At 39.6% G+C, this 23,208-nt stretch overlaps 1 protein-coding gene across 1 annotated transcript in view; it reads right to left on the reverse strand.

The window, feature by feature from the left end:
* Positions 1-22,276, reverse strand: part of shmt2 (serine hydroxymethyltransferase 2 (mitochondrial)) — a 30,488-nt gene extending 8,212 nt beyond the window's left edge. Inside the window, exons 1-5 of the mRNA XM_027146960.2 lie at positions 21,976-22,276; positions 6,244-6,426; positions 1,664-1,743; positions 1,097-1,297; positions 660-741 (exon numbers count right to left, since the gene is read on the reverse strand). Coding sequence (XP_027002761.1) covers positions 660-741; positions 1,097-1,297; positions 1,664-1,743; positions 6,244-6,426; positions 21,976-22,002 — 573 coding nt within the window. The 5' untranslated portion in view covers positions 22,003-22,276. The remainder of the gene's footprint in view (positions 1-659; positions 742-1,096; positions 1,298-1,663; positions 1,744-6,243; positions 6,427-21,975) is intronic.
* Positions 22,277-23,208: the final 932 nt, after the last annotated feature.

Genomic DNA, 23,208 nt, shown 5'->3' on the forward strand with positions numbered 1-23,208 from the left:
GTGAGCTGTGAGGGTCTGCGTGAATGTGTGTGTGTGTGTGTGTGTGAGGCCAAGTCCCGCCTGTCGATTTCCTATTATCTCTCCCGTAGAGAGGGTACGGCCCTCTCATCAATCAGACCGCAGACTACAGAGACTGGACACGCCCCCGCACATCGATCACCCAAAAAAAACGCGCCTACATCGATGAGCTGCACAGACACACATTGGCACTGATCAATTGATCTCAAAAGAGCATCAACAGTCACTTGTGAGGACAGACCAGTGGCTAGGATCTGTGCACAACCACACACAGTCACCAGGCTTAACTCCAGGACATGGTATTAGGTTTGCTTGATCTAAATACATGAACAGTGGCAAGCATGAAACCCTGAAATAGAGAACAAGGGGAGAAAAAAATTAAAATAAATAAATTAAAAAAAAAAAAAAAAACCACGCACCCTGCCAGATGGCAATTCAGACAGAAATGGGTACTTCTAACCAATCAGCTCGACTGCTTTTACTGAGCCAGACAGAGACAGATTAACAGTAAGATGCTGATAAAATGACAAGTATTACTAAGCAGTGATCATCTGAAAAATTAACAGCATCCAAAAATAAATAACTAAATAAGAAACACTTACTGAGCATGAAAAGGCATAATGTTTTAGATATTGACTTACATTGAGTTTGTAGGGCATAGACTCAAAGTAGATTGAAGTAGCAGAGATCCGCTTCACATCAGACATGTAGCCATGTGTGAGGCTAGAGAGAGAGAGAGAGAGAGAGAGAGAGAATAAAAGATTCAACAACTGCTAAAGTATAGAGAGTCTTTAGTGATATCTTACACTTTTCTTGTATAATCGACTGATTTAAATGGCTAAACATGTGAGATGTGGTGTCCTCTCTGTATATTACCAGCCTTAATGAGTACTAAGCAACACACCACTCAACTGATGCACCAGACATTTTCTTCTTCTTCTTTTTTTTTTTTAAATTAGAGCCAAATAAAGGAGTGAGGCAGTGAGAAACCTGGTGAAATGACTCAAAGGACACTGAAAGAACTAAAAAGAGAAAGGAGAGAGGGTGTGAGTGTACTGTATGTCTGTGATAAACTCACTGTCCTCCGTCAGGCAGGTCCAGACCCATGATACGCTCGTGGGGTTTCAGCACGGCCGTGTAGGCGGCAAAGTTAGCCGGAGAGCCCGAGTACGGCTGAACGTTGACTCCCCAGAGAGAGGGGTCTAGATCAAACGCAGTGAGAGCGCGCTTCTGACACAGCAACTCGATCTGATCCACTACCTCTGCACCGCCATAATACCTACATGTGCACATTATTTACATGTCATATTGTGGTATGCAAAATGGTATATTTGCCTTGGGATAATGACACACAACTTACGAGGTCCAACACTGACAGAGATTAAATCAGTCTATAACACGATTACAAACAACTTCTAAAAGCTATATTATAATAAATACAAAATTGATTGATTTTTTCTGAACAGATATACACCCTGGACTAAACAGAGCACACAAGATTGGTGTGTTGCTCTTCAAAAAAAACTATTAAAAAAAAAACATTTGCACTTAACTTACTTGGGGACATACACACACAGAAACAGACAGACAGACAGGCAGAGAGAGAGAGAGACAGACAGAGAGAGAGACAGAGAGAGAGACCTACCTCTTTCCTGGGTATCCTTCTGAATACTTATTATTGAGGCAGGAGCCCTGGGCCTCTAGTGCTGCTCGACTGCAGAAGTTCTGCAGGGGTGAGAGAGAGAAAGAAAATTTACATCATTCGGCAGTCCTTATCCAGAGTGACTTACATTTATCTCATACAACTGAGCAATTGAGGGTTAAGGGCCTTGCTCAAGGGTCCAGCATTGGCAGATTGGTGGTCCTGGGATTCGAACTCACAACCTTCCAATCAGCAGTACAAGAAAAAAAAAAAAATGCCCCTGCAGTGCCTGCAGTGTGAGCTCTACTAATTAGAACTTCTAATTTCTCTAGTACTCTTCATACACATGTGCCTGCCTACCTGCGTGCGTGCACAGACACACCCACCCACACAAAGTGAAATGTTTGGACGCAGACTGTCAGACACCACAGAGCAGGCAACATCACTCAATCACAAGTCACAGTCATACTGTGAAAGCAAATACACAAATTGGAAACATAATTGAAAACTTCTGCACATGACGTTGCTAAACGTTAGGTCCACAAGTTCTCAGAGAAGTTTGTTCATGTAGGGGCAAACTGAAAGTCCAAAAAAGACAGGGTATGACTCATAGACTAAAAAGGTAAAAATCAGAAGCGTGGAGGAGAAAAAGGTAGAAGTCATCAGTTTTCCCTTATGCTATTCTGTTCTTCGTGTCTGAGCTGCTATCCGTACTCTGACAAGCTGAGGTAAGACACACAGACAGTAGAGTATAGATGAGAGGAAAAAGCGTTAAGGCTGAGCAAACACTGAAACAGCTGTCAGCACTATGATTCTGAACACTTAACACATCTTCAGTTCAGCAGTCTGGTGCCAGTCTAAATCAGCACCATGGAAAACTTCAGAGTAACAAACAGCCCAATTCTCGGAATTTCACTGGCGTCAAACACAACTGACGGCTCAATTCAAAAAACCCACTGTACATTTGATCCATGTATTGTAGTACCAACATGAGCACAGGGAGAATCGCACCACGTGACACTGCCACCATGACTGAATGCTGGTTATCTCATTATATTAGGGCTGGGATATATTAGGCATTAAGCTAACAGTCACTGTTAGACGACTGGGTCTGAGCAGGTCTTGTGTGGAGTTCTCGGTATGCAGTGGTCAGTGCATACCAAAAATGGTCCACAGAAGGACAACCGGTGAACCAGTGACATGGTGTCATGGAAACCCAAGGCTCAGTGATGCAGAACACAGTGCATCACAGCTTGGTATGTTTGGGGCTGTGTACCTGCAGACCCGTCAGAGTGCCCATGTTGAAATCAGGTACAATGGGAACATGAGCACCAGAACTGGACCATGGAGCAATGGAAGAAAATGGTCTGGTCTGATGAACGACATCATGTCTTGGCGGGGTATCTGTGCATAAGTTAGCTGGGATAAGAGATGCACACATACCACTGGATGCAGTGTGATGCTCCGAGTATTTTTTAATGAGAAAGTTCATCCAGGCATTCAGGAGGATGATACTTTGACACGCAGAACCTAGCTAAACATTGTCGAGAACCTACACACTACACACCTTCATGACAACAGTCCTGAATCGCAGTGGACTATTTCAGCAAGATTATTTACCCTGATGCCACTGCAAAAAATGGCTCAGGAATGGTTTGAGGTCCTACAAAATATTAGGCAGGTGGTTTAATTGATAGTTATGGCTGATTGGACCATTACTGAGTACTGAATTTCTGAGGACATACAGAAGTGCCTCAGTACAAAAGGACCACAGGCTTCTCGCAGCGGCCACGTGTACACAAAGTTATGTGCATGTAGTCTTATACGGCATAGACACTTTTGCTGTTTACCGTCTAGGTCCGTTTGGAACAGTTTATGACTTCTCATATTTATGTATCCTAATTCTAAACTAATCATCTGCGATAGCGAACGTGAATGAGCAAATTCAGTGTTACAAGCTTTATGAATCATGACACAGAAAAATGATCAGTTAATTACATGCCTGAATTGCTCTCAGTAAAACATTCAGCTGTCTAACATGCTGTAACTCTGTTGCCATCACCGTCATTTTCTTGCCAAGTCGCTTAAGCCGGCTGTTTTTTAGTAGAGGAATAGAACAACTTTTTTTATGCTGTGTGTGTTTCGCTGCCCATATTCATTAACGAGGTAAAAAATATGCATAGATCCCCCTATAGATGCACATATTTACATGTACTGTAGCAGAGGTAAAACGCTCCACCTGCTCCAGCACCAGCTGCATCATCATGCTGAAAAGTCTTACACCACTTAGCAGATTTATGTCCAGCTGACCGTCGCCTTACCTGACAGACGTGACGAGGCACTTTGCTTTGAAGCAGCTATAAAGGGAAGTAAAGTGTTCTGAAATGTTCTGCTTTTTATTCACTTCCCCGCCGAGGTGAATAAATATCTTGACAGCCTTAAAAAAAATCTACTCCGGCAACATTTTTCTGTTTTTATGCTCGTGATTATAAACTGTCTGCGTCACCGGTCGCTGGGAACCTTGACATCATCGTTGATGAGGGAGAATCACCCACAAAAAAACAAAAACAAAAACAAACAAACAAAAAAACACTTTATGGTATTTTTCTACCCGGCTTTACATAGAGCAAAAGCTCAACATGCGGAAATGAGCATTTATTCCCAGGATGTGATGACAAGCCCGGCGTATGTGGCGTGGACAAAAATGAACAGCAGCTTCTATGTTGTAGGACATAAACTGGCAAGTCTCGGTTCTGTTTTTGCTAGACATGTGTTCAAATATGAGGTGACATAAAGAAGCTAGCTGTTAAAAGCTAGAAGTGTTAGCGCTTTATTACATGCTGGAAATGGGCAATACAGAATGTTCTGACAATATATTTATTGACTAGTAATAAGAAAGCAACCAAAACAAACAGTGCAGAAATTAGAGATTCCGTTACACACTGGTTAGATGTTTGAACTGTGCTTGATGTATATATCCCTTGTGTCCTTTTTGCTTATTTAACTTCACAGGTTATACTGACGTTGTGCGGTTGAGACAGACAGCTCAACTTCCCATGACTGGGGCTGCTTCTGCCAGCATGTGTGTGGAATTAGTGTGCAAGAAGTGCAAATAAGAGAACACTTTAAATAATAATAATAATAATAATAATAATAATAATAATAATAATACAGCTTTATCATTTGTTTTATTCCAAAATCAAAAAATATATTTGTCCCTTTTCATGTTTTTCTAGAGAAAATGACAAAGTATGTAAAGTATCATGTTACCAAACAAAAAGAAATTTTAAATATGGTAGCACATGAAGGAAACAATTATAAGCTGGTCCTTTTAACTGAAGATAACATGAGTTTTATACAAGAGGAAATAATCCTACAAAACAAAAACAACCCTACCTTCCATCACCAGCCGACCTTAACCTACACACCGATAAAGTCTGATCTCACCAGTGTCGAGTACATCAGCAGGTTTGGGTTCGAGAGTGCATCACAAACTGAGGCAACTTCCAACTTTTCGTGACACAGAATTGACAGAAAATTTTACTTCAACTCAGAGAAATGAAAGATTGAGAGAAAGACAGACAGACAGACAGACAGACAGACAGACAGAGAAACAGACAGATGCTCGATAGAGAGAGAGAAAATGATCACAGGTAATATAAGGAATTAACTTGTTGGACTTTGTGCAACATTAACTCTACTGTGATGTTCATTAAAAATGTACATGATGCCAAGTTCCTGTGGTTTTTCTCTACTAAACATGACAGACTACGCAGTAAGTCTGAAAATCATGTATAAGAAAAGAACACACTTCACACACTCCCAGCATGCATCACTTTTACACTTTTGTATAACTGCACGGTTGATCGTGGGTCATTCCTACAACACGGCTTCATGCCGTATTTTTGTGCCGCTTCTCTGACATTTACTAGCTCTTTAAGGCCAATTCAGCTCCATTTGGGCACAGAGTGAGATGACTGGTGACGTTATCCTTCATCAAACAGTGGTTTCCATCATGCCACAAGTTCCACTTTTATACAATGACCTTAGCTGCTGCTGCTGCGCGAGAGATGCTGGCTTAATGCCCACTCCTGTGAAGATGAATTACTGTCTCGACGTTTCTCGAGATGTTTTTGGGTTCCTGGCACCAAAGTAAATGACCTTGCACCACTTCTCAGACTGACACTCACTAATGAGGATATCTGGAAGATCCACACATTTCTTTTCATTGTCGTCATTCATGTTTTGTGTAAAATGCCACCCGTGTGATCGTGTAGGCAAAACCTCATTTGTGGTGGAATTGAACCTGTTAGTGTCAGAATGAGCAGGAAAAAATGTCCAGATTGTCTCTTTTGTCCAGAGAAAAAACTTTCAGCTTGTCTCATCTGATGCACCTCACCTGATTTTTTATTTTAGGTGCCAACGGAACCTTGTGTTATCAAAATACTGGATAAACATAACTAAAGACATTTGACTATGGCTCACTTAAGAAATATTTTATTAAGCTTAATTTAAAAAAACTGCAACGGAAATAAAACTGCATCCAGTAATAATCAGTGAGCTTGTATTTGTTTTCTCTTTACCTCTGAAGCAATGAGTTCCAGCCCACGACACTGTCTGTCTTTCTCTTTCTGCAGCAGGTCCCACATCTCGGGATCGTCCTGCGCCAGGCTGTCCTGCCCGGTCCATGGCCGCTCATGATCAGGTGCCCGTGCTGCTGCAGAGTGTTGTCCTCTTAGACACACGCTCACACGCTGGCACAGAGGCTGGGGACAAACAGAGAAACGAGGAGGGGGAAGAAAATATTTTTAAAAACCCAGATGCTTAAAAATCCCTAATGTGCACACATGGTCTATTTTCAAACAGATTACAAATAGACAGAGAGAGAAAGGTAAAACCATACAGTATGAACTACATAAATAAATATTATATAACCCATTTACACAACATATTTTTTCATTACCACTGAACGCCTTTAAACACAAACTACATCAAACCTTTTTTTTCCCTGGTGGTTCACCAATGTAGACTAACAACTGTCCCTAACAGACTCACTCACTCCACACCACTGAGACACAAAAGAGTTTCAAGTGATACAGTGCAGGCAGAACAGTTTTAGCACAACATTGTTTATTTTTAAAATAATCGCAGACTCATTTCTTCACACGCAAGGCAGAAACAAAAATAAATACTGCTCAACCACAGGCACCTTTTCACTAATCATACAAAAGTTGCCAATAATTATGAAGCTGACCGGATGCTTTTTGACATTGCATGTGGAGATCAGGGCTCTGTGTGGGCCGTGCCATCACTTCATGCTGATTTGAAGGCAAAAGGTAGCAACACCAAATATTGATTTGATTTAGATTTTTCTTTTGTTTGCTCACTTTGCATTTTGTAAATTGACAGAAATAAATACTCATTATATTTCTGAAAGCATTCTTTGTTTACAGTATTTTTCACACCTGCCTAAAACTTTTGTACAGTACTGTATACACACACACACACACACGCACGTATGTATATATATATATATATATATATATATATATGCACGCATGCACGCACATATATGCACGCACACACATATATGCACGCACACACATATATGCACGCACACACATATATGCACGCACACACATATATGCACGCACACACACATATGCACGCACACACACATATGCACGCACACACACACACACACACACAGCTGTTTGATCAGATTGAGATTTGGGCAATCAATACCGTTTCTGCAGTGTAGCTGGCCACTACCAGCTGTTACCATGATGACAATGTTTAGGTGGTATTTGTTTAGTAAACATCCACACGCATATCAGGACCAGAGGTTCCCAGCTTCTAGCCATGTCTAGCTAGCAAAATTTTGCCCGTGATAAGTCACTCAGATCCTTACACTTGCCTATTTATGCAACTTCCAACACAGCAACATCAAGAACTGACAGTTCACTTGCTGCCTAATATATCCCAACCAAGTTACCCCTGCCAAGTGATGTAATAAGATAATCATGCTATTCACTTCACCGTCAGATGTAAACCTACACAATATTAGGCAGGTGGTTTGAATGTTATGGCTGAAGTGTGTATGTATACAGCACTAAGATGGTCTCAAACACCTCTAAGATTCAGTATTACAGATGTTACTGAATGAATATTAATATGATAAAAAAAAATGCTGAAATGAAGCCATTTTTCAGAGCACTGGGTATCTCTGCTAAATGTGGACCAACTGCAGGGTCTCGTAACTAATCACTTTCATCTCACAGCCAATTATGGGCCATCCCACTTTTAGCAGTGCAGCTCACACCCTAGAGTGTGGAAGAGATCACAGCTGAGAATCAGAGAGTCGAGATATTTATGATAAATAGGATGCATTAGGATTGAGGCAGAGTAATATAAAGGACAGTGACATCACAGCCAAGCAGTTCTGATCGCAAATAGCCTACATCACTGGTGGGGCATTTCAGGGTGTACGGTAAGTAATAAGTATAATCTGGTATGTGAAGGCATGTTATGCTTCCATAGCATTGTCAACACTGTACAGTTATATGCTGTTTTTTAGTTTATCTGGGGTGTGAATGCTAACCCAGGTTTTTCAGAAGCACAATAAAATGCCATCACAGCACAGTGAGAGACGTCACTAAAAGAAATAAACACATTCGGCTTAAGTTGTTTTGCGCACGACGTTGCTTCTGGTAGGCGTTGGGGCGCGATTAATTAAGCTAATGCCAGCACTATTGGTGAGAATCTTAAAGTCCCAAGGAAACAGGATTACAAATATTTTTTTTTTAAAAATAAGCCTTTGCCAATGGTAGAGTCAAAAAATATATATAGTATAGATAGATAGCTACAATGAATTATAAACAAGATCAACAAAAAAAAAGTGGCATCCTTTCAGGTTTGGGCAAGTCAGATGACAGACTGATGGACAGCAGACAGCTCTGTGTTTCTAACAGAAACAACTCAAGGTAGTCTTCATGCTCTCAAAACGCGTCAGGTTTCATTTAGCTGTCGGCTATTACGTGGGAGCAAGAGGCTTATTATCCTTTTAGAGTCATTGTAGAGAAGATCAGAAGGAGTTGTTACATTTATAGTACTAGTTTTCCAGCGTCCCCACCGCCAGTCCAGTGTGAGAGCAAGATAAGATAAGGAGTTGCCTCAGGTAAGACAAAAATTTGTTCATTCTATAAAAAGCTATTTGGCTGATCATCTTTTTACAGGATCATGTATACATTATTATTACTTCAGCTCCAGCACAGTTACTTTCCACCATTAATACATATGAGCCACTACACTATATAATGTATATAAAATGGTACAAATTCTGAGCAAATGTATAAAGGAGAGAGAGGGAGAGGGAGAGAGAGAGAGAGAGACAGAAAGAGAGAAGAGAGAAGAGAGAGAGAGAGAGAGAGAGAGAGAGAGAGATGGAAACTCAATAAGAGTTCTCTTTGCTGTAAGGATTTGGCAATACTGTACATGTATATGGTCATGCCAATAAAGCTTGATGAAACTGAAATTGAGAGAGAGAGAGAGAGAGAGAGAGAGAGAGAGAGAGATCTTGCAGACCTGAATAAGCAGATCGCTCATGTTGTTTAGTTCTCAAATAGATAGTCAGTGTTTTGGTGTAAAGAGAGAAGATCTAAAATTTAAACTCTCCAAAATGTGCAAAAGTTTAGTTCTTCCTTGTAGGAATAAAGTAAATGTAAAACATGATTTAACTGACTATCAGGTTGAGGTGCTCATGTCTGTTTGGATGATTCTACTGTCGTTCATCTTCCCGGCCCTGTTCACACCTATCGCTGTGAGAGTTTTCACTGGAGGAAGTTTAGTCTGAAACATAGCACAGTTTGCATGAAAAACTGGTAATGTGAAAGCTGTCATGCGAGGAGTGTGAAGCGCAGCATTGCTTCTCTGCAGATGTGGTGCAGGTTCGCTTGCCCTGGAACTGTGCCACGATTCCAGTGAATGTGAACTCGACTCGTATTCGCTCAACTCTGCACTTGCACAAGAAGTAAAATAACCAGCTGATGGTGACCATTAGTTTCCACAACATGGGTGTAGCATGAGAGGCAGAGAAAAGCTGTGGAGCATCGAAGAGATAAGATGTCTTACTGTGCATAATAGCACCAGAAGAATTTAAAAACAAGAACATCAACCTAAAATATGATGAGTCATGGGGTGTTTTTATACACTTTTGTAATGACACAAGATGAGCACAAAAGCTCCAGGGTTTGATAGAATAAAGTGAGTCTGAACCCAGAAAAATGCGACAGAATCACCAAGGAAACATCACAGTAAAGAAGTCCAGCGTGAAATCCACCTAACATGCATCCTGAGTGATCGGCTCACATCCTGTGTGAACAGCCGAGCCGTATAGCTAGCCGTTACCCCGACCATTATGAATGCATGTCGGATTTCATGCATCATTCCCACTGGAGGAAGGCGGTCACACACATTGATTTACACCAGTCTTCTGCTACATATATTTTAAGAGAAAAAGCCAGAAAGAGCCAGCAAATCATCTCTCATGTAACTGTATGGACATTTTCACGCAGTTCAATCACATGAACTATGAAGAACAGTTCGGAAAGATCGAGAGATGAGATGGCAAATGAAATGCAGTTATAAAAAGCAGCTGTGCTGAGCTCTGGCATTCAGTCACACAGTGATTATGTATTTTCTGGTTAGGGTGATGATGCAGTGGATCCTGCGTTGTCGTCCGGGACATTTGAGGACATTTTATAAAAAGACCCGGTATATAAGGACCTATGAGACAAGCTGTCCTTCTGGGGGTTTTAGGTGAAGTTACTGAGCTCTGAGCACAGAACATCATATCCTACGCAAACATTGGGGCAGTGGTGGCTTAAGTGGTTAAGGCTTTGGGTTGTTGAATAGTTGATGCCCCTTTACTGCCAAGCTGCCACTGTTGGGCCCTTGATCCACGCCCTTAACCCTCTCTGCTCCAGGGGCGCTGTATCATGGAGAAGTTCTAACCCCAACTTACAAAGTTCATATCATAATTACTACTCGTGGGCTCCGACAGATTTACGTAACATACAGATATCTGTTAAATGTTATTTTGTAAGCAGAACATGGCGTAAAACTTTTCAGATGTGGGAATGTGCGTCCGGTGAAAATGAGAAACATTTTCTGAGAAACACTACTAATAATTACATTAACGCACCTCCCCGTGTACAGACCTCCCTTTTGGAGTTTACACAACACTCATTTATCCTCTCCCTTCCATTCACGGTTCTCTCTCCAATATTATTACTTCCACTCATTTGAATACTATGGAGATTTACACTTTACACATATACGTATATAATTTCTTAAAAACTTCAACATGGTTCACTATTTCAGCTGGAACCGTGTTCTTCCGGGGGAAACTTCCCGAGCTGATGTTAGCGCATAACAAAAACATCATAACTAACAGTAATAAAGATAATGGAGCTGCTGCCCGTCCTTTTTCTAATTCACCAAAGCGCCATGCTGCACGGGAGGCCAGGAGCGTGATGAACTGCTTCATTTAAAAAACGTTATTAAAAAACAATTAGCTCAATGATGTGGGAGCGTTAGGAGACGATGTATGAGACCGGCTTCGCTTAACGGGTGGACAACTCCTGGTCACTTCATCAGGAGCCATGAATGTGGTAAAGCAGACACCTACGGTGCCTTAGGGATATAATGGGTAAATAGTGTAAATGGGGAAATCGGGTGAGTAAATAAATAACGCTAATGAGCATCATAATAGTCCTTAGGGAACTGGACATAATGGATAAAAGTGTTTATTACCTCAGCTGAAGCAGAAGAGCAAATCAGGTAAGGGTCAGAAAATACCACAGGTTAGAGTGATTACAAGAAAGGGACTGGAAAATGTTAACCATGTTCATGCTTATTGGCATCAGACATCAGAATTTGTGCTTGGAGATGAAAAGGTCTATGATGAGGGGGAAAGAAAATGTCTGTCATTTACTATAAACAATCAACTATTAAGAAATAAGCATAGAAACTTACTGGCCACTTTAATAGGGACACATGTTTCTCATTAATATGGTTGTGGTTATTGTTAAAGAGGACCGGCCAATCTTTTGGTGGCAAATCATACAGCTCAAGAGCTTTAGTTTATGTTCACATCAAACATCAGAAAGATGTGAATGTGATCTCAGTGACTGACAATGGAATGGACATTGGTGGCAGACAGGCTGCTTTGAATATTTCAGAAATTGTACATTTTTCCGAAAAAACCTTAAAGAAACAAAATTTATCTTGTGAACGTCAGGTTTAAAGCTACAGTACCTCGTTCCAGAACTTTTTACAATGATGGTCAGCATGAAAACGGCTCAAAAAATAAAATAAAATTAAATTAAAAAAAAAAAACACTCCAAAATGTAAGGAGGACGAGCTACAACAGCAAAAATACGTTAAACGTAGTTAAAAGCAGTTACCTGAGACCAAACTGAGCAGTGAGAGTTGAGAGTCTTTTGCACATCTTCTGTGGCATTGCTGTTTCTATTAAAGTGGACAATGAGTGCATGTCATCTCAAAAACCCATTAAAAAAGTTTTTTTTTATTTTTTTTATTAATATTGGTGTTGAAACACAGAGGAATCATACAGACTGCACTGAGTTCTTTCGGGAATAAGAGCAGTGATAAGACTCACATGTTCACACCTGTTCTAGAGAATGTTGTGTCTGGGATTAATGACTGTGTTTCATAACATAAACATCTTAAACACTGGTTATAACTGGTGAAACTTTTCTTTGTGGCATCCTAGCATTAGAAACACTGTATCTGTTAGATTAGTTAGCCTTTTTGGCTAGCATAGTAACTAGCACTGAAATATCTGTTTACTCAGTAAGGGCCATTTCTGGTAACTGTAGTATTTGAATATTTTCAAGGACTTTGTACTTTTTAAAAATTAATAAATAAATAAAATAAGCCTTAATCTAGACCTGCTCGTTTTAAAGGCACATTGTGTCAGGAAGTAAAATCCCTGAGTGACTAACAAGCCACGGCCTATATTATTATAATGACGTGTTATTAAATTCCACTTTTACATTTTCTAGACGTTTCCATGGTAGTGAATTAAATTGTAAATGTTATGGTGTTAGCACGGTGAACAGTTTGCCTCTTGCTTTAGCTAAACCATTAAAGGGAGACGGGTGGATTTTCTGCCTTGCAACTGTAATTAAAGTTTAATCGAACTTAAGCTGGACACCGTTAGCAGCTCGCTGTTCGCTGAGGTGTGGAGAGACGTCTCAGTTTGTGCAGGTGGGGAAGAAGGCCATCATTTTCATTTGAGGCACTGAATCATTTCCACATTTACTGCGACACCGAGAGACATGCTAAAGGAAGACAGATGCCATGATGTGATAATGAGGGTGGTCCTATTCCCAAATTTCTCTCTCTCTCTCTCTCACACACACACACACACACACCACACACACACGAGCTGCCTGTGAGAGCTACACCACACAGTAATACAGAAAGGAGTGGCTCCGCTCCTCTGGCTTTCTGTCAGCAGCGGTGCCCTGCGCCAGCACACCCGCTGAGCGTCTGCCTGTCTCTCATGGGCCACCTCGTCCACGTACACACACTTGTGATCACACTCACACACACCACACACAGGTCATTACTCTCTGACAGGACTTGTCCTTTGCTGTCTGTTCTTCCAATGGGGACAGAGAGCCTTATGATACAGAGGGAGCTGAAGTAATGTTTGTGTGTGTGTGTGTGTGTATGTGTGTGTGTGTGTGTACATGCACAAACAACCTGCAAATTAAGACAAGCTGTAAGCACTAAGGTTTCCCAAAGAAGGCACTCACACACAAAGTTCAGCAGAGAGAATATAGATATTACCAAACATGCACACATGCAGACAGATGGGCAGATAGAGCAAGAGACAGATAGACAGACACATGCACATTTCTAGGGCACAATCAACATTTGTATCTTGCATTTAAATATTCTTTGAAATGGGGGAAAAGATAAAAATTACAACTGATAACTCCTAAGGAATGAATCTGTCATGGAACTATTTTTGGAAAGACTGTGTTTGTGAGTGTGTGTGTGTGCGCGCGCGACAGAGAGAGTGTGAGTTAGTGTACAGGCTCTGAAGGTGAACTTTGAAGTGAGAACTTTGAACCATGCATCAGAAGAGTTTACAAGACACACACACACACACACACACACACACACACACACACAAACGTACAGTGAGCGACACACAAACACCTCTTATCTGGAAGGACTGATGCCGTACCTACACACACTTTTCATTTTGCCGTTTCACATCTGTTCTTCCGGAGTCACATAAGAATGTGGGCCAAAACAAAAGGACAAAAGGACAAAAGTCATTTCATTTGACTTATTAGTTTTTGTTTTTCTTTCTTGTTTTTCAAGGGCAGGAGTCAATTTTACAGATGACTACTGTCCATCAAACCCTCGCTGGATGACAATCAGCTTTGTAACACAGGGTGACGAAGGAAGTGCACAGGAACGAGGGATAGAGCACATTAAAAAGTGTCAGCAAACCGAGAATCAGTCAGAGTGACACATGCTCTTTTCTTTCCCTGTCAGGGACTAATAGGAGAGCAGCCGTTACAAATTGCCCGCCGATTTGGTGAAGGATGACACGGGCCAGGGCAAAGAGAGAAAGAGAGAGAGAGAGATAGTGTGAGTGCGAGATGGAGAGTGAGACAGAGCGGCGGAGATGGAAAGGTGGAAGTGAGCTCTGCTCCTCTAGCCCTCGGATCTCCCCGCAAGACACAGAACAATCAAGAGGGTGGAAAGCCAATTTCCTGCCGAGACTGGGGAACATTATCGCCATAATCCCGGAGATGGAGTCGAATAGGAATGACGATCCTGGACGGCGTCAGTCTCTGTCAGCCCGTGTTCACTGGAGCATGATGGGGCACATCTGGTGTCGGTGAGGTGAAGACTGAGCTCACCGGCACTGAAACGCTCACCCGCTTCACAAACATGAAGGGGGCTGAAAAGATCTTTTTAATATGCATCTAGAGTAACTCTGCATTTTTGAGTACGCACTCAATCAGGTCTGGATTTGACAGCGGTGTCATGCCAGCACTAACACGGGCAGCTGGAGCGTTCCCCTCCCAATCCTCACACTGCTGCAAATTTGGGGCTTCAGCAGAGAACGCCTAAAAATAAACATGAAACGCTTAGAATATATACGCTAATCAATTATTAAGTGACCTTCGGACTGATCCGAATGTGGCAGTTTAGCTCCCTTTATCCACAACAAACAGTTTTGTGGAAACCAATAGATGTTTAAAGGTGTAGGATTACAAGTGCACAAATATTAACCAGATCAGAAGCAAAGACCAGTTTGTTCTGAATAACTTCCTGTGTGTCAGGAACGTTCAGGTCCGTCTCCACTGAACCCAGCAGAGGGTGTGCCACTGAAGCGTCCGTTTCATTGGAGGACAACGGGGGTAAACTTTGGCTCTTCTTAAATCCCTGTTACACAAGCAGAAGTTAATAATTAAGTAGGATGATTAAGCAGAGAGCACTCAAGCTTTAACATGGACTTCAAAAAGCAGTAAACTAACTAAAGCTAAATTAATGAAGTGTGTATTTATACGGGTTTTGTTGTTCACTGCATCACGCCAGGTCTGGCTGAGGAACAAAAGCTTTAACTTGGCAAAATGACCCATTGCCTCAAAGCTGCAGCATCGCGACCAGCATCACCACCACAGTCAAGTGGCCTGACCTCATTTTCCAAATCCTTTAATCAGTCACAGATATCGGAGGCAAAAAAAAAAAAAAACAAGCTTGCTGATCTAGTTAATCTGCAGATATCAGTCCTAGGGTTTGTGTGTGTTTTTGCTGTGGCCTGCTCTGGCTGCAAGAAAAACAACTGATTTCGGGAGTCAAACAAGCCATTCTTCCAGCCTGAGACTGAACTAGGACACACTTTTTTTTTTAAATGAACGAAAGCAACAAGGACAGAAAAAAAACGATAAAAAAACAAAAACAAAAGGGAGCACAAGGAAATGCCATGCTCACTTCCAGCCATTAATACAGCCACTTAACAGCATAAAGCCTCTGACTCAAGAGCAGTCACATAATTCTATGTTGGAAATATGAGTGGGAATCTTCAGCTGACTTATGATTTGATCTATTCATGGCTTTTGGTAAGAAGATGATGACACATACTGGACTGAGACAGACTGTTCACACAAGTCATTACATATGATCTGGGTCTGACGCCAATTTCTAGATTTGCTAACAAATCACACATAAAATAGAACAGCGAGTGTAATAAACATGAACAAGAAGGATTACTTCCTCAAGTTTTCATTTTTCAAAACGCCTAGTGAGTAGAAAGTAAACAGACTTAAATCACAAACAAACAAAAAACAGTTGTGATTAAAACACAGTACACAAAGAGCCAAATGGCTGAACTGTTTGTTTTCTGCTGCTTGATGATGGACTCTCGTAAAGCACAGCTCTTCTCTGTGCTAAACAACAGCAGAGACTGTGTAGATTTGGTCTGTGTCATTTGGTCAGCTTGACATTTTACAAGTGAAAACATTGCACATGTGGAAAGCTAGCATGAGCTTGTGATCTGCTTAAGACAGAAAAGGGAATCAATGATGAATCAGAGAAAGCACGTCTTCCCACATGTAGCTCATCCGACTTAATAGCTATCGTGAATCTATCGCAGATTCCCGACATGATCGATCACCTCAAGCCTAATGCAGTTTTAAGATTAGAAATAAGTTTTCTTACACTTCTGCAAGGTAATTGCATGCAGGCTAAAGAATTTAAAAGAATCTAAAAGAATTTAGATAGAAAAAACACAGAAGGTTTCATTTAAGATGTTTACACAGACATCTTTCAGATGTCTCTTACACACACAGTCTTTAAACAGACTAGTATAACAGAGAGAGAGAGAGAGAGAGAGAGAGAGAGAGAGAGAGAGAGAGAGAGAGAGAGAGAGAGAGCTTGAAAGAGTGTGTAAGGGAGAGTAAAGGTGTGTGTAAGTGTGTAAGGGAGAGTGAGAAAATAAATGACTGTGTGTGTGTGTGTGTGTGAGAGAGAGAGAGAGAGAGAAAGAGAGAGAAAGAAAGAAAGAGAGAGAGAGAGTGAAAGAGTGTGTAAGAGAGAGTAAGGAAATAAGCGCTGGTTCATGACTGCAGACTGCATTTTACATCCATGTGCTAAACCTTTCAGGCCAAAAAGTGAAGTATGTGAAGAGGTTCAAAAAATTCCTTTAACAATGTACAACAGCTGCAAATGTGCTGAACACCAAGCAGGAGATGCTAAAATTAACCATCCATGTAGTAATTTGATTCATAGGCCTAAAGCAGTAGAGCTGAGATTTACATCACCTCGCTCACCTTGAAGCAGCAGCTGAGAGAAAACCTACAGTCATTAAAATACCGTCATGACAATGATGATAATTAGATTTAATAATAATAATGTTAGTTGTTTATTTTGAATGCAGTCCCTTGTCCAGGGGCAGGATCCAGTGAGCTCATCGCCTCAGCTAGGGTTCGACTCCCGGGTGGAGAAACAAGGCGCTAACTCTCATAGTCAAGAAAAACTTGACTATGTTGACTAGATAATGATCTGTGGCAACACCAAACATGGTGACAGCTGAGGGAACATTGGCTTATTTTAATAACAACAACAGCAATAATAATAAGAATAACAACAACAACAACAACAAATAAGTATTAAAATAAATAACACTTATTATTATTATTTATTATTATTACTATTACCATTATGATTATGTAAAAATTGCATAATTAATTAAGAATGAAGTAATATAAGGCATAAGACATTACTTTACAAAACTAAGACAAAAACAAATGGCAAGAAATAATAAAATAAAAAAACTAATTAAATATTAATAATATTAATAATAATTTAAAAAAATAATAATAATACTTATTATTCTTATTATTATTATTATTATTATTATTAGATACAATAATCATTTTTTCGTGCCACAACAGGGAAACTTGTTACAACATTGGGATAGGCGGGAAGGAAAAAGTTCAAGAAATAGAAAAATATAAAAAGACACAATACTTCAAGTGTCCCTACATTGCTGCACTATTCCCATATGAGACGATGCTGGTTATTATTATTATTATTATTATTATTACTGCTACTACCTTGTACTTGTAATTGAACAAAGGTAAACAAACCAAATAAAAAGCACTGGTGTGGATGTCTTTGAGCTCCAGGGTCACTGATTAGATCCTGAGCTTGTGCTCTGACTATGTGGAGTTTCTGTTTGTGTGCAATAGAAATGACCTGAACACAGCATGACGCTGATAGTAAAAAGCTAACCCCGGGGAGCTAAAATCCTGTTTCCGTGTCGAAAATCACTGTCGCTTACTGTTTCCTCTAGAAAGCCTGCAATATACAAGTAGAGCATCATCACACACTCCAGACCGACTGCTTGCCACATTGTCATGGTCCAATGCTACAAACAACCTAGAAAGCTAAAAAAAAAAAAAACCTCAAAACAAATATACAACAATAACCAAAATGTGTTGTCCTGAAACATTTTCTTGTAATAATAATTATATTTACATCCACTAGAGTCCATCCTCCATCAAGGCCAATACATTACACTAACCCTAAGCTGATATAAACTACTATGTATTGTATTACAGTGTGTATGTGTAGTATGTTTGACTGGACAACAGATTTAATATCCAATGTCCAAACTAACGCACTGTGTTGAATCAGGAACAAATCCTTATTTGTTCCAAATCCATCCACCAAACTTTTGAAGAGAAAAGACGTATCTGCTGCAATACCTGCTCTCTGCTAAAGTCATACAGATAGTCCAGGTCAATAAATAAATAAATAATATCCTCTAGATCCTCTGGTCCGTGTTGCGTTTCTGTTCATGTGCAATAGAAGTTGAAGAAAATGAAGTACGTCTGTTGTCTATAAAACTGTTCTTGCGATTATTGAAACCAAAATGCTTGATTTTACTTCAGGTTTTTTTTTTTTAATTGCTGAGATTGTAAACACAGGATTCTTCTTTTAAAATTCTTCTTATTTGTGCTGAGTTTCTATCCCATCTATACTCATGTTTAAAGCCATGTTCATAAAAGAGGGTTTTGGCTGAAGGTTTGTTGTGAAGACATCACACAACATGTATGTACTGTATTGGCCCAAAGTTGCGGTAATTTAATTTTTTCTTTAAAAATCGCAAAATCCCAGACTGACGGGAATACACGGCTTCTGTTAAAGATTTGAAACTACTAAAATGACTGAGGTTTGATTGGTATCAAGTGAACATTTTAATGCAGCTGACAGATGAGAATTAACCTCTATAAACACACATCCCCACTGTACAAATAAGGGGAGATAGCATGAATAAAGCTTTTTTTTTTTTACTTCTGATGCAGTTAATAATGTTAGCTGAAGCATAAAGGCATATTGCAGATGGATAATGTGTGTAGGTTCTTTTCTGGCAAATAGAGCATCCATGGTTTTGAATGCTGAGAAGGAAATAATTTAAAACTCGTTAACACTACAAACAGCACCATTAAAAATCTGAACGCGCCGAGTCGGACGCACACACGCTCCTTAGTACGGTAATGTTGCCACAGTATGAGGAGAACTTTGATTCAAATTAAATACAACATTTTCAGATAATGAAAACTGACCGTTTCAGGACGCTTATAAACAGCTAACTGGGAATCAAACATTAATTCATTCAATTGTTGTATGTAAACACTGTTAATGAGACAATTGTGACTGACAGGTTGTGCGAGCAGCAGGTTTTGCTTCCACGTGTACAGCTACATCGCTTCAGCTCGACACAGCTCTGTGTTAGCTCCACTAGTACTCCGCATTTATTATTACACTACAGTTAGGTCCTGTCCTCCAATCTGATCTGGAGTTCAACCAGTGCTGGTATTTAATAGAAGTAAACATTGATACGGTTTTGTATCGCTCTAGTCGCCCGAGTTCGTCAACATCGCACCTGTTTCTAGCAACAGTTCTTTAAACTGAAATTGCAGCTGTATCCTGAATACTTATGCATAGCATACTTAAGCCCTAAACCATTCTGTAGTATAAATAATGTGAGTAGTATGATTGCGTTGAGAAGTATGCGGATACTAACTATAATAATGAAGTGTGGAATGTCGGACACTTCATGCACTCAACACCCTCAGCTTGGCTTACTTAGCAAAAAACGGGTGGAGTTACCAGGTGCTGGTGCTAGATGAGAAAAAAAATGTACAAAATGGCTTATTCTTACAGTTTGGTAGAAAAAAAACAAAACATAGTGTTTCATTTGAGCCAGTACTACACTTCTAAATTCACACACTAGAGTACGTAGTGTATAGTATGTCTTTTAGGGACACTGCTTGAGATATTAGACTTACTACGGGCAGTCAGTTATGGGGTCGGGTATGGGGTTAATTTTACACCATAAATATTGTGGTCTTTAAAAAAAATTATAAGAATGTACACGAATCAGAATTGAACAATTTCAAAAATTTAAAAAAAATTAAATAAAATCAAAGGAAATCAAAGGAAATAGGAAACAAATAGAGGAATAGGAAATAAAAATAAAATCGTGCTCTCTGATATCTGGTCATATTTTCATTCTCTTTTCATTCACACTTTAGTTTCCTTTGCTCTCTTTTACAAATGATTTAAATAAATAAATAAGTAAATAAATAAATAAATGAGATTTTGCAGATTAAGGATAAAACTCTCCATTGGTCCACTGGATCAACCGAGAGCCCTTCGTTAGCCAATCAAAAATATGGAAGTAGATGATGTCACAAACCTCTTCTAGTGGTTCTATGAATAATCTGTGATTATTACTGTGAATTCCTGCATCATTATAAGATCCCTGTAACTGTTAAGGAGTTTGCAGTAGTATTTGATGCCATTCCTAGTGGTCTTATTTTATCAGGCAATATATCTTCTGAGCCTATTCCCTTATATACAGATCACTTCAGTATTAATGGTTTGAAAATTATAGATAAAAAATGTAATAACTTTTATATTTATAAAAAATTATGTAGAAGTTAAAGAAATTACATACAAGGTTATTCGTTTGATTTATCCAGCGAGACAAGTAGTCTCAAGATTTTTCAGAGACATGGAGACTACATGCATCTTTTGTCATTCAGAAGAAGAAGAATCCATAAAACACTTATCGTTTTGGATTGATATTGAATATCTAATATTCAAATTCACAAAATTAAATGTTCGACTATCCTGTAAAGATATATTTTTGTTATATAAAAATAAGATTTTGGAGCAATATTTGGTGATTAACTAAATAATTATGTATGGAAAATACCACGTGCACAAACAGAAGTGGAATAATAATAAACCTAACATTATATTATTTAAAATTGAACTTAAGCATTATATTGAGGCCCTAAAAGATGCAAGAAATTAAAAAGCAAAACGGATGTATAGGATTTTTTTTAATTCTTTTTCTTTTTTCTGTATAGTGTTTTTTTTTTGTTTGTTTGTTTGTTTTCTGTGGTTTTATTTGATGCTATTATGAATGTAATATATAATAGCTGAACACACTGTGATCCTCTTGTTATTGTTATGCAATAAAAAAAAAATTAAAAATGGTTTAAAAAAATATTTTTTTTCATGACGTCACGTGGCGAATCAGCTCCTGTTCGATCATCAGCTACTTTCCCCTTAACAGAACTAGCTGCTCTGCTGTCACGTTACTTTATGGTTCAGCTTCTGATGAAAGTGTTGCATCATCGCGTCGCTCCACTGGAAGTTTTCCTGCAGCATTAAAACACTGCTTTGCATTTTTTTTAAGCTACACCCAAAAGCCACAGTTTAACGTTACCCGTCTGTCAGGCTGAGATAAGGCTAGGTTTAGAAACTTAGTTAGCTTAGCTTACTTATCGTTAGCTTACTCGGCTAACAACTGAATAATAAACGCAACACGAAAAGAAAATGTTTTCACAAGCAAACAATAAGAAAATCCAAGCTAAATGTTTAATGGGGTTGGTTTATAAACATGTGACATTATAATTATATGCAACCCAGTTAGCCTACAGCTAGCAGGCTAAACCTGAAGCAGCCATGGAATAGTTTTAGCTCCTGTGTAAGTGATTTTTCATTTTGAGAATAAAACTCCACCACGTTGGTGATAAAATCTTACCGTTAGGCCAACTGGCTAACACACAGACATTAAAGCTACCACAGTGGAATAACAAACATGCTGTAATACATAAGCAGCAACACATTATATTAACAGTGTCTAATAAAAAACACTAACATGCTTTAATACTCACCCTGACTAAATGTCTCAGTGTCAGCATGATGATAACGTGGTGGAAAAGCTCGAAGCACCCAGGCTCTCTGCACACTCACACACACACACACACCCAAACACACTCTCACACACAAGACCCTAACGCCTGCGCTCGTGGCGTTCGCGATACACAGGAGCTTGATGGGAAATGTAGTTTCTGTCATTGCACAGCCTCCACGTGCCAATCCGTGTTTCGTTCCTTGTGTGAACTAACAGATACGCTTACAAATGATAAAATGTCTAGCCTGGGTACAGGGCATGAGAAAGGATTACAGCTGGGGTTTCAGTTTTATATAGAAAGGGTTGGTATGGTGCAGGTTTTTATTCCATCCACCCTGAATGGGATCCACCCTGAATGGGATCCACCCTGAATGGGATCCACCCTGAATGGGATCCACCCTGAATGGGATCCACCCTGAATGGGATCCACCCTGAATGGGATCCACCCTGAATGGGATCCCAGCTCTTAGCCAGAACAGTGTTGGTGTTTTGTTTTATTTTCCTTAAAATGTAACACCCAAAGTTTAGATTCAACAGAGAGAATGATAAGAATATTTAAAATATTTAACAATGTTTTGTGCAGTTCTGCTCCAGGACAGGAGTTTTTTTTTATTTTTTTATAAACGTCACACAGCACAATGTACAGATGTACAGAGCATCTGACTAAATGTCTTTATATAACATAAATAATATTCATTCATATTCATTATAACAGCTTTATCCTGGTCAAACTTACGCTGGATCCAGAGCTTATACCAGGAAAACTCGGAGTGTAGTGGGAATGGGAACAGAAGCCAGTCTATCTCAAAACTCCAGGCATAGACGCACGTCCACACCATACTCACACACACCAAAAACGATGCAGCATAGCTAATCCAACTCCAGCATTGGATAGAGTTGTTCACTTCTACATTGTTTTCCCCAAAAAGTAATTCCTAAGGCACTGTTTTAGACAGGTATATACATCACTGTATAAACCAAATAGGATATTTATTTACAAGGAAATGACCATCACTGTCTGAGAAACACTGGTATAGTGTTGTAACAGTACCAAGTTTGGTTTATGAAAGCAATTTTCAACACCAATAAATAAAACACACACACTTAAAACAATGAGCACCTACATTCAATGTGGCCCATGATCCATGTGGCAAGTTTTGGTTGTAAGAGCTTGAATATCAGATGATCCAAAAACACACATTTATTTAAAAGT

This window comes from Tachysurus fulvidraco, chromosome 5 (assembly GCF_022655615.1).
Source record: "Tachysurus fulvidraco isolate hzauxx_2018 chromosome 5, HZAU_PFXX_2.0, whole genome shotgun sequence".
Taxonomy (NCBI): domain Eukaryota; kingdom Metazoa; phylum Chordata; class Actinopteri; order Siluriformes; family Bagridae; genus Tachysurus; species Tachysurus fulvidraco.